At 35.1% G+C, this 12,270-nt stretch overlaps 2 protein-coding genes across 2 annotated transcripts in view; one reads left to right on the top strand and one right to left on the bottom strand.

Annotated features, from left to right (window-relative positions):
* LOC306871633 (tenascin-like) overlaps window positions 1-909 on the top strand; it is a 52,058-nt gene extending 51,149 nt beyond the window's left edge. The window contains exon 29 of the mRNA XM_079419694.1: window positions 53-909. Within this exon, the coding sequence (XP_079275820.1) occupies window positions 53-163 (111 nt within the window). The 3' untranslated portion in view covers window positions 164-909. The remainder of the gene's footprint in view (window positions 1-52) is intronic.
* Window positions 910-1,327: 418 nt separating this feature from the next.
* LOC306871641 (TNF receptor-associated factor 2-like) lies at window positions 1,328-11,935 on the bottom strand (the record flags this gene model as incomplete). Its single annotated transcript, XM_079419708.1, has 10 exons — window positions 1,328-4,369; window positions 7,034-7,182; window positions 7,277-7,454; window positions 8,962-9,510; window positions 10,250-10,324; window positions 10,415-10,489; window positions 10,559-10,720; window positions 10,813-10,911; window positions 11,027-11,105; window positions 11,748-11,935. The coding sequence occupies 10 exons, from the start codon at window positions 11,933-11,935 to the stop codon at window positions 4,151-4,153; spliced, it is 1,773 nt and encodes a 590-aa protein (XP_079275834.1). The 3' UTR covers window positions 1,328-4,150.
* Between the last annotated feature and the right edge of the window lie 335 nt (window positions 11,936-12,270).

Below are 12,270 nucleotides of genomic sequence, written 5' to 3'. Positions count from 1 at the left end.
GTGAAATGCTTTGTAACATATTTAAATTAAATGAAACTATTTTAATTCACAGGGCATCAATTGGTTCCAATGGAAAGGCCACGAGCATTCGATTCCATTCGCGGAGATGAAGATCCGGCCAGTTAATTTCAGAAACTTGGAAGGCAGACGGAAAAGATCATAGACTTTAAATGTCCCTCTTTCTCTTTTCTCCCAAATCCCACACATCTCTCATCAACAGCTCGTCTCTTGTCAGACAGATACGATTAGATCTCCTGAGGGAAACGTTTCTAGCCATTTGAACTCTGCCTTCCATGTCAACATTACTGGACCAGCGAACGCCACCGAATACTGTTTCATTAGACCTTTGATATGTTATAAACGGCCGTGATTGGTGGAGGGTTTTACATAAACTTGGTAAAAACAGGCACGTGAAATGTGATATTTGAATCATGGTACAAGATCTTTTTAACAAACAACATCCATTTTCAGAATGATCAAAGGAAATATTCAGTGACCTTATATAGTTTTTGATCATTTCCTCAACTGAATCATTACCACGCTCAGGCCTGATATACAGTAGCCAGGATGGTGCAAATAAGTGTTCATTTTGTCCGTTTTCAAAATTAAAGAAGCAAATTTCAATGTGATTGTTTTCTGAAAGGATTGTATGACAAGCCAGTTTGCTTACTGATGTATGATAATCTGTTTTGAAATTTATTTTTATAATGTTTTCTTTTCCCCCATAGAGTCCTCAGTATCTATAATCCCTAAAAAAGTGTTGATTAAACTTTATCTCTTCTCCTGGAATGTGTCTAAAATTGATCTTCAACAAAATAGGAAATAAAAATGTAATTTTTAATGTTGAGATTTTTATGTGTTGTCAATTTCTCTTTACCTGTCCAGATAAATAAATAGTAATTCTCACAGAGAAATGTGTTTTTTAACAATTAATATAATTTTTTTTTTATTAAATTATGAATAATAATATTATTAAATAATAATAGTATAATTATATTCATTGTTAAAAAGCATATGCATACAATTAATATTATTAATACACACACTAAGACTTATATATTATATAATAGATCATACAAATATTTAATTATTAGTTGTTAAAAAAATTAAATTCTCATTGAGAATATATATATATATATTAAAATAATCAATTTTGTATTATCATTCTGAAATGTATTTCTAAAACAACCAGCAATGTTAATTAGACATAATAACAATATTTATTTGTTTGTGACTTAATTGTAGTCTTCTTGAACCTAGCGTAAAAGCAAGCGACTGAGCAGACCATGACCAATGAGGTTGTAAAATATCAACAGTAGACAAGATAAAGGTTTGTGAAATGTTTTTTTTTTTTATGTTTTATGACCATTTTTGCATCTTACATAGAAACATACTTGGATAAAATAAAAAAATAAAAAGATAAAGGTACAGGAAAAACATTTTTTTCTAAATAGTTGGAAAAAAGTGAGCAGTCAATCAACTCGAAATGAAAGTTTGGCATTAATTATTGTAGCTATAACGTTTTGGTACATACAACATTTAGTAACTTTTGTCAGCCAAAATAATTATTCAATAAATTAAATTGTTCATTAAAAGTGATAAAATGTTTTGAATTAGCAGTTGGCACAAATCTCAATTTAAAGAGAAAACAAAAATTAAACTGAAATTAAGTTTTTGTTTTTATAAAATTGCACATGTTGAGTTTGACATACATTCAATCCGTTTTCATTAAAGGACAGCTCATTATCTAATAACTCTAACAGCACTTCACTATGCATATTTGGCACAAATAATGTCACAGAAACACAGTATAACATATCTTTTTTTAAATGTCTGGTATTATTTCGTCCCTTTTAATAAATGCCCTAAAGTTGAGCTTCATCAGTATTGCAGTTTTGAGATGAACTATTTCTCCTATCAAGTGATCGGATTTAGGCATCGCATGAACAAATGAATCTGTATTTCTGACAATTTACTAAGAAGTTAAAATTAGTTTTAAACCACCATGACTGCACATGTACAGCTATATAAATAATATGCATTAAATATAATAAAATAGATGTAAACTATATACATTTACTGTATAAAGATCCCTCACTTTGAGAGTTTATGGTTATATATAAAGATACATATCGATCGCTTATATAGTATGAATATATCTGCTTTTATCTTTTAAGAATAGAAGCAGTGTATCATCAAATAATAATCATTATGTTTAATATTTATTTTATCCATCTCTAAAGTATGTCAGCAGTGGTGTCGTCACTCACTGGATGAGTAAACTGTGTGATAAATATCATGTGCATTTGCAGATTGAGGCCTCCCATGCACAGAGAAGTTTCAATAGTTGTCATAACTGGTTTAAAATCAGTGGATTCTGGTTAACTAGTTACACCCCCAATGCCAAATATAAAAGACAATTGTATAGCAAAAGTTTTCAAATGCTTGGTGCTGTGTAAACATCTCAATTTGGCCTAGAAAATACACAAACTGCCTCGTACGGCGTTTGGCAGAGAAGAATCGAAAAGGAATCAAATACAAACTCGCACTCCATGAAGCCGGCAAGCACTACAAACTCAAGCTCCGATGTAGCATGTAAACTGTAGAAATATTCCTATTTACAAAAGTAATAACAAGAATTGTCATTGTTTCTTAGAAATATACAAAATGCAACGTAATAACTTGAATATTCATGTGCACAGGACTCCTGCCCAGTACCGTTTATATTTCACAGACACCTACGGTAAGATTTATACCATTTTTACCTTTAAACTTCAAACTATCTTCCACAGATGTATCCAAACACCGATTAAAGGAAATCCACCATCATGACCCTCATTATACTTACTGTGTGACAATTAAAACCCCCCATGACCCTCAAAAAAAGAACAGTTTAGCACTACAGGAGCACGATTTATCCACTTAGCAATGATGTGTGCTGACTACATTTCGTGGTCTCCGACATGCAAATTGCAATTTTTAAGAATGTTAAGCGGTGTGTTTGTCTGATTAGAGGATGCATTCAGCTACTGATAATATTAACACATTTTACCGTGATTAAATCCATTTTCCACCTACAGTAATTAGTACAGTAAATGCAAAAAAAGTCTTATGTTGTGCTGAAGAGCTTAAAGGAATGGTTCAAACTAAAATAATCATTTGCCTAAAATGTACTCCCCCTCAAGCCAACCAAGATGTAGATTTCTTCATGGCAACAGATTTTGAGAAGTTTAGCATTATAGCAGTTTTTCACCAATGCATCCTCAGGATGCCGTCAGAATGAGAGTCCAAACAGCTGATAAAAACATCACAATAATCCACAGCAGTCCAGTCCATCAGTTAACATCTTGTGAAGCCAAAAGCTGCGTGTTTGTAAGAAACAAATCAATCAAGACATATTAACTACAAACCGCAGTTGTTTTTGGCCAAAATACGAGCCCATAATTCATAATAATGCTTCCTCCAGTGAAGAAGTCCATCCCTGGTGTCCTTTCACCTCAAAATCCACCCATATATTTGTTTAGAACTGTTTTAGTTTGTTAACAGTGTTTGATCTGTGCATATTTCTCTCCTGATTCAGTCAAGAAGACTTTTAAAAGCAATATTATGGCTAGAGGCCTTGTGTGCAGTTAAAAATGCCTTCATGATGGATTTGTTTCTTTCAGATATGCAGTTTTTTTCTTCACAAGTCAACTGCTGGACTGGAGTGGTGTGGATTACTTGTGTAATCAGCTGTTTGGGCTCTCATTCTGACGGCACCCATTCACTACAGAGGATCACAGAGGATTCACTACAAATCTGTTCTACTGAAGAAACAAACTCATCTACATCTTGGATGGCCTGAGGGTGAGTCCAGTTTTCAGAACATAATCATTTTTGGCTGAACTATTCATTTAAATTTTGCATTATAACCTACACTATGTAACTGGACCGGACTTCACGTTCAATTCCAGTGTTTCACGACCCTTTTTTCCTATTATAGAGTTCTACCAACCCTTTCTGGAACTATGCATCAGTGCAACATTTGTGACAGCTTAGCACATGCAGGGAAACGTGTCAAAACAGACATCATGGAACAAATCTCCTGCTGTGGTGAAGCAGATCCCGCGTCAGAGGCAGTGTCTCACCAGGTCGTACGAAAGTAGAAAACCTAAAGGCCAGTGAGGTCCACGATGGCTTTGATGAAGATGGTGTCGTCACGTATGTATGAGTTCTTGCCCTCCAGCTTGGACAGCGGACAGAAGAGCGGGCAGCCGCTGGCGATGTTCATCTCGCTTACAGGTCTCTGGAATGAGGAGGAAGTAATGTCAGGACGGAAAGCGTCGATGATGTGCTCTCTGTTACTCTGGTCCAGCAGCATCAGCGTCACCTGGAAGAAAGTAACTAACTTCAGCTCACAAACTCATAACAATGCCTGCATTTTGAACTAGGCTAGGTTAGGCTGGGATAATCGGTTCATTTCATTTTCCCCACCTGCATGGCCTTGGTTACACCACAGAATGTTAATACTATTCTTAATATTAAAATAGATTTTCAAATATATAATTTAATAACATAAAATATACTACAGTTTAAATATTTAATTTTAATCATGTTTTAATCATACTGTTAATATAATACAGTTTTATTATTTGTTGTTATTGCAAATAAAATATGCAATATTAATATACAAATGAATTCTATTATTAATTTGTATACTATGAATATACTATTTGTATACTATGAATATACTATGAATATCTATTATTTATTCACAAAAAATAAATGTCTGTTCACTTAAAATTCCCTTATACATAATTTGAAAATTTTTATATTTTTTATTATTATTTTATGTATTCACCTAGTTTGTTTATATATACTACTGTTCATTGTTTTATGATGGAAGAGCTTCAGTGGCGTGATTTTTCAAACCTACAATAAAATTTGTTCAGGTCGTCTGCTAGTTGTTGATTCTCCAAAGTGCTGGGGGATGGTGTCTTGTAACTGGTGATATCTTTCATACCTTTCCACACTGAAGCAGAATAACTGGAAGAGAATTTGTTCAAGTTCAAGTTCAAGTTTATTTGTATAGCGCTTTTTACGATACAAATCGTTGCAAAGCAGCTCTACAGGAAATTAAGTTTCCACAATATATTTATATATTGCAGAACCTTAATATATTTAACTTATTGCAAAATTTGGTAATTCTGTATGTTGTCTGAGCTTTGGCATCCTCTGAGGTCCTCCGAGGGGTTGGCATCATCTTGTTTTGTTGTCTTAAGGAATTGTCCCTTGTCAGAGTAATTCCTCTTTGCCACTCTGATCTCCTTTTCCAGTGTGTATTTGGCCTGTTTATACAAGACTTTATCCCCCTTTCTGTAAGCATCTTATTTGGCCTGATGGAGCTGTCTGAGTTTTGCAGTGAACCATGGTTTGTCATTGTTGTAGGTTAAATGAGTCCTGGTAGGAATGCACATATCCTCACAGAAACTGATATAAGATGTTGCAGTCTCTGTGAGCTTGTCCAGATCGCTGGAAGCAGCTTCAAAAACAGACCAATCAGTGAGAGAGAAACAGGCCTGTAAATCCCGCTCTGTTTCATTAGTCCATCTTTTAACAGTTCTTAATACAGGTTTTGCAGATTTAAGTTTCTGCCTGTAGGTCGGAATAAGATGAACCAAACAGTGATCAGAGAGTCCTAAAGCTGCACGTGGAACAGAGTGATATGCATCCTTTATTGTTGTGTAACAGTGATCCAATATATTACTGTCTCTGGTGGGACATGTGATGTGCTGTCTGTATTTTGGCAGTTCACGGGAGAGCTTTGCTTTATTAAAGCAAATATGCAATATGCAAAATAAGCATTATGAAGCACTTCGCAATGAATCTGGTGGCATTTTCTTGAATACTGGTAGGCAAGATGGTTTTGTACCCTTCCAAATCCATTCTGCTACTGTCATCATACATTAAGTCATCAGTAAAGTTGAGAGGGCCTGTTCCAGAGGCAGCCATGCATGCCCATGCCATGACACCACCTCCACCATGCTTTACAGATGAGGCTGTATGCTTGGGATCATTTGCAGTTCCCTTTTTTTCTCCACATTTTTGCTTTCCCATCACTTAGATAAAGGTTCATCTTTGTCTCATCGGTCCATAAACACAGTTCCAAAACTCTTCTGGCTCACCTTTGTGCTTTTTTGCAAACTCTAATCTTGCCTTTCTATTTTTGGTGCTGGTCAGAGGTTTGCATCTTGCTGTGTAGCATCTGTAATTCTGTGTCAAAGTCTCCTGAGGACAGTAGATTGTCAGAGCATCACCCCAGCTTTCTGGAAGTTGTTCTTTTCTTTTAGCATCCAAATTGCTTGCTTTGGCATTCTGTAGTTTTGTCTCATATTCATCTTTTAATCATATTTGTAAATGTCTTGACTCCACAGCCAACAGAGCAATTTTGTTTTTACTGTTCCAATACTTTTGGAGGGCACTGTATATACAATATAGTTTATTTTTATCAAGAGTTTTGCTAAAAATACTGTAAAAATGAATACTCCTCATTTCAGCTTTAACACAAAAGCAGTCATAAGTAGCACAGGTATATTTGTAGCAACAGCCAAAAATACATTGTATGGGTCAAAATTATAGATTTTTCTTTTGTGCCAAAAATCTTAAGAATTGACTGAAAATCTTAAAAATCTTATGTAAAGATCATGTTCCATGAAGATATTTTGTAAAGTTCCTTCCGTAAATATATCAAAATGTAATTTTTGATTAGTAATGTGCATTGCCAAGAACTTCATTTGGACAACTTTAAAGGCGATTTTATCAATATTTAGATTTTTTTGCACCCTCAGATTCCAGATTTTCAAATAGTTGTATCTCGGCCAATATTGTCCAATCCTAACAAATGGAAATCCTAACATCAATGGAAAGCTTATTAATTCAGCTTTCAGATGATGTATCTCAATTTAAAGAAAATGACACGTCTGACTGGTTTTGTGGTGCAGGGTCACAATTAACATTAGTCTGAAGACAAGCAGTGAACAAAATGGTGATGTACCTTCTGGTTGAAGGGCCATTTGAGCAGCGCATCACTCATTCCTCTCATCACCACAAAAAACAGCGAGAGATGCGTTCCACGACCCGTCCCGTCCCCATTCAGGTAAATCCGCAGGCACATCTTATAGCCGTACTTGCTTGTATAAAATGCTGAACAAAACCAAAGAGCATGTTGGTCCAAATATTTCATTGACAAATCAAAAAGAATTGCTGTGTCTGTTCTGACTAATGTGATTGTTTTTACCAGGTGAAAACATGGCAGGCGCACGTCCAGCAATGGCATCTTGTCTCTTTTTAGTGAAATCTGATATCCTCCAAATGAAGACACCGTCAAACGTGGTAGCAGACATCTCCCGCAATCTGCCCTCCATTTCTGCCACAGTCAGGTCTTTAATGCCCACCTGCCGCTCCAGCTGACGAACCTACATGAGAGGAAGACAGACATGATGGACAAATACAGACGTGAGGCTGTTTGATTAGATTTAGAGCATAAGTGATTGTCACGTGGCAAAGAAAGATGCAATCACGGAGCTAAAGATTTATACTGACAATATTAACCCTTTAAAGCCTACTGTATTATATTCAATACGCACATTTCTAAAGCCTCTAAATTATCTACAACATCTGAACTTTTCTGAAAAACCTGTTGTACACAATCTGTGACATGCTTTCTGTCGTCTGACTGATAGTTTATATTTTTTAGCAAGCAAAAGGCATTTTAGTTGTAATTGTACAAATGTCCGCCTTCAGCTTGTGCTTCACTTATATTTTTTGCTGTGAAATACTGATTTTTATAGAGTAAACGTAAGAATAGCTCTTATATTGTTACTAATATTTCAAGATGAACACTTAAGTTTACTTGATTATCTATACCTATTTTTTTTTTTTTTTAAATCATGTTCAAATGTATCAAATATGATCATCTGGCTTTTGAGGAACTTTTTTTTTTTTTTTGATTCATCATTGTATTGTGTTGCAATATATAATTTGAAACTACAGAGCTTTGATCATAAAACTAAGCAGTTTATAAATATAATCTTAAGTCATATCAATGGGAGATATACTATACTGTGACAAGTGATATTTATTTATTCGCTAAAAAATAATACATTCACTTAAAATTCCCCTATTTTTATTTGTAAAAGCTTCTATTTTATTATTATTATTATCATGTATTCTATTAGTTTCATTTATATATTTGCATACATAAGTTTATTTTTATATATATTGAAAATAAAAAAATGCTATATTACCATATATTTACATTTGAATTTATTCACAAAAATACATTTCTGTTTTAATATATGATCAAAAAAGGCTTCAAAGTTATGTAGGCCTATTATTATAATTTTTTAGAAGTAGTAGTAAATACAAGAAAAAAGTTATATTAATATATTTAGTCCTAAATTTATTCACAATAATAAATAATCACTTCATGTTAAAATGTGAATATCAAATATGGCCATCAGTCTTTTGAGGAACTTTTATTTGTTATCTCAATCATTGTATTGCATTCCATTATACGTTTTGAAATTATCATAAAGCACAGCATTCATAAATGATCTTGCTATGGAAGTTATTATTATTATTTATAGTCATTTTATATAAGTATCTGCTATAGTGTTATACAAATCTCACTGATTTACATTACAAGCTATCAGAATTAAATTTTTATTTTTGGCCATATAAATATCAGCATCTACATCAAATTGCATATTTTGCTCAGTTTTGGCCTCTGAATAAAATTGAGCTGTTTTTCTTCCATATTCTCACTATATCGTAATATATGAGCCATAAAAGCCTAATGTATCAAATATGATACTCAATAAAAACACATAAGCAACCTAAATCTTCAATAAACTGTTCCATTTCAAAAAATTAGATTTTTTTTCTGACTATTATTTTCTATATCTGTCTTAACAGGGTTACCTTGTTACTAAGAGCCTCGATTTTGTCCTGATCGAGTCTGTGTTGGCGGTTGCTGGCCTCCATGGTGGTTGCGAAGCGCTCCACTTCTCGGTTTAGCACGCAGACCACGTCTTCAAACGTCCCCACCTTCACCTCCAGCTCCTGGCAGCGACGGCCCAGATCCGCCACCTTGGTCTTCTCGCTGTGGAGCTGGAGCTCCAGCGCTGCGCCCACCGAGCTGGGCAGAGGAGTGAAGGAGGTGGGCAGCGTGGCGGCAGGCGGAGGAGGAGGCGGAGGCGCGGCGGACGCGGAGGAGGATGAGGATGAAGAGGAGGGGACACCCTGCACGGGAGGTCCGGTCGGGCCGGGGATGACGCTCAGCTGACTGACTCTGGTCTCCAGGTCTCGGAGCGCCTGATGAAGCTCCTGTGCTTTGTGACCGGCCAGCTCCAGGCTTTGGGGCTGCAGGCCCTCCAGACTGACCTTCATGCCCATGATGTAGTGCAACAGCAGGTTGAGATGTTCGTGAGCACAGGCACGCTCGTGATCGTGGATCTTCTCCTTCTCCACCTCAAAGAGAAACCAACTGGATTAACTCGTCTCATCTGATTCATGCTACAGATGTGAATGATTCCTCCAATCATGTGGTTTGCGTCGTGCAACTGCATTGTGAGTTGAGTTCTGCACAGGATATTTTTCATTAACTCTTTTAGTCATTTTAGTATGTGGTTTAGTCATTTTTTATTTATTTATTTTTTAATATTTCTATTTAGTTTTAATTTCAATTTATTTAAGTTTTAGTCATTTTAGTGCTTCAACTTAAAGTTATTTTATTTCAATTTGTTGTTCAAAAAAAATTTAAGTTTGTTTTTCATCTACATTTTTTAAACTTTATTTCAGTTAAACATTTTAATAGTTTTATTTAATAACAGTCTATTCCCATACCACATTTATTCATTTGCTATTCCATTGCTATTTTCTGAACATTTTACATTGTATTCTTTATTATTTTCTTTCACTTTAATTTTGGTTAATCTTTAGTAATTTTGGTGCGTTTGTAATTTTAATATTAGTGGGATTTTTTTTAAATGTCTAGTTTTTATCAGTGAGTTTTATTTATTTTAGTACTTGAAGTTAAACTAATATTTAGCATTTAGTTTTAACAATAATAACCCTGTGCTGTATGTACATTATGTTGTACACTGAGTTTTGGGAAAAGTGTAGTTCGTGACCATTTTTGGACTGATTGTGTTTATTATTTGTAAAATTGTTTTCAAAACAGGAAACTAGCTATAAAAACTGTACTTACTGACATATCGCAGCCAACCACATGATATCTGCACGGAGTCCTGAATTTGCTGCAGAACTTGATGTGGTCGACATACTAAAAAGAGGAGAGCAAAGAATCAATACATATAGCTTGTTCTGTTTTTTAACCTGAAGGATCATTTTCATATGTTTTTGATTAGCACACCTTTTCCCTGGGGATTTTCTTCTTCGCACATCCTTCACAAATCATAGGATATTTGGGACAGATCTCATCATGGGCCTGTGAAAACACAATATTTTGTGACATAGAGCTTTTTTCTTCCAATCTTTTCTCAGACCACTCACTTACCTTGATCTTTTTGAAGTGAAACGGCTCTTTACAGTACTTGCAGTTGAGCGTTCTCTCAGGACACTCGCGTTCATTATGACGCTCCTGTTCGTTCAGTCTAATGAGCTCTTTGCACAAGGGACACGGCAGAATCATGAACTCACACTTCCCCTCATGGCTCAACTACAACAAAACAGTGATATGACACAAGTTACCCACTGAATAATGAGAAACTGTCCATTTCCACTCGATATTTGTGCGCATGTAGTTGTTACCTCATAATCTTTAATACTGCCTTTCCAGGAGCAGCCTTCGTTGAAGCACACAGCTGGAAGATTTTCAACTTCTCTTCTGGCAGCATTGTCGGGAAACGCCTGCGAGAAAACACAGGGAAATGTGCATGCTCTACAATAAAGGTTTGGCTTTAAATCATTTCAAAAACGCTCACAAGTCTGTATATTTCACATGAAGCAAAGCATTTGCACTTACGCATCCTTGTATGAGGATTGACGTGGGCTCTTCGAAGATGTTCTCCTTGATACAGGCATTACATTTCTGCGGTCCAGATCTAAAATGGCAATGCAACACACGTGTACTATTTTGATATATGCATATATTAAACACATAATGCATTAAACTGGCAAAAGTGACAGCAAAGACATTAATAATTGTGCAAAAGATTTGGATACTTCAAATAAATGCTGTTCTTTTGAAGAACTTCTATTTTTATTATTTTCTATCCTTCAAAGTATCCTGAAAAAATCATGATTTCACAAAAATGTGAAGCAGCAAAACAATGTTTTCAACATTGACAGAATTGTTTCTTGAGCAGCAAATCAGCATATTAAGAGTTATTTCTGAAGGATCATGTTACACTGAAGACTGGAGTAATGATGCTGGAAATTCAGCTTTGATCACAGAAATAAATTATGCTTGAAAATATATTCACATTGAAAATAGGTATTTTAAATTGTAATAATATTTCACATTTTTACTGTTTTACTGTAATTTTAATCAAACAAATGCTGCCTTGGTGAGCAGAAGAAAAGAATCTTATAACCCCGGCCCAAACTTTTTAATAGTAGTGTTCTCAAAAAGTTTATGAAATTTCATGTCAATGGCCCTTATGATCTTTGATTTAATGTTTTAAAGTCAACGCATCAGACATGAATTTTATCAGCATCTGTTTTCGATCAGCAGACTGAATTACCCAACAGTCCGGTTGAAGCAGTAAAAGCAAAAGCGATGGCCGCACTGCGCTTGGAACGGTCTTCTCAAAATGTTCTGACAGCAGTTGCATAAATGTTTGTCTTCAAGTTTGTTGGCCAGAATCTTCTTTGGGAACCCTGGCTTATTGTTCTCCATGGAGGACGGGGGAGAGGGTTCTTGAGCAGCCATGTCCTCCTCTAAACCTTCCTGATCTAAACAGAAGAGAATACACAAAGTGGCGTTAAACTCCTATTACACATAGATAACAACAGGGACTTTCCATAAAGAATAAAGATTATTACACAGCTCTCTGGAATTCTTGATTCTGATTGGTTAATCAAGGCATTCTGTGTAATCATAATAAACTGTATGAATGTATCGCTCTGCTATGGAAGCTTGTTTCTGCCATTGAATAATAATAACAAAAAAGTTTATATCAGTTTATATCTCGCAATTCTGTTTTTTTTACTGCTTCCGTCATGGAAAAAAAACTTTGTCACTATTTTGACTTTTTTCTCACAATT

This window comes from Barbus barbus (assembly GCF_936440315.1).
Source record: "Barbus barbus genome assembly, chromosome: 6".
In the NCBI taxonomy this organism is placed as follows: Eukaryota; Metazoa; Chordata; class Actinopteri; order Cypriniformes; family Cyprinidae; genus Barbus; species Barbus barbus.
Note: the sequence above shows the minus strand (reverse complement) of the source record. Positions and strands in the feature narration are given on the sequence as shown.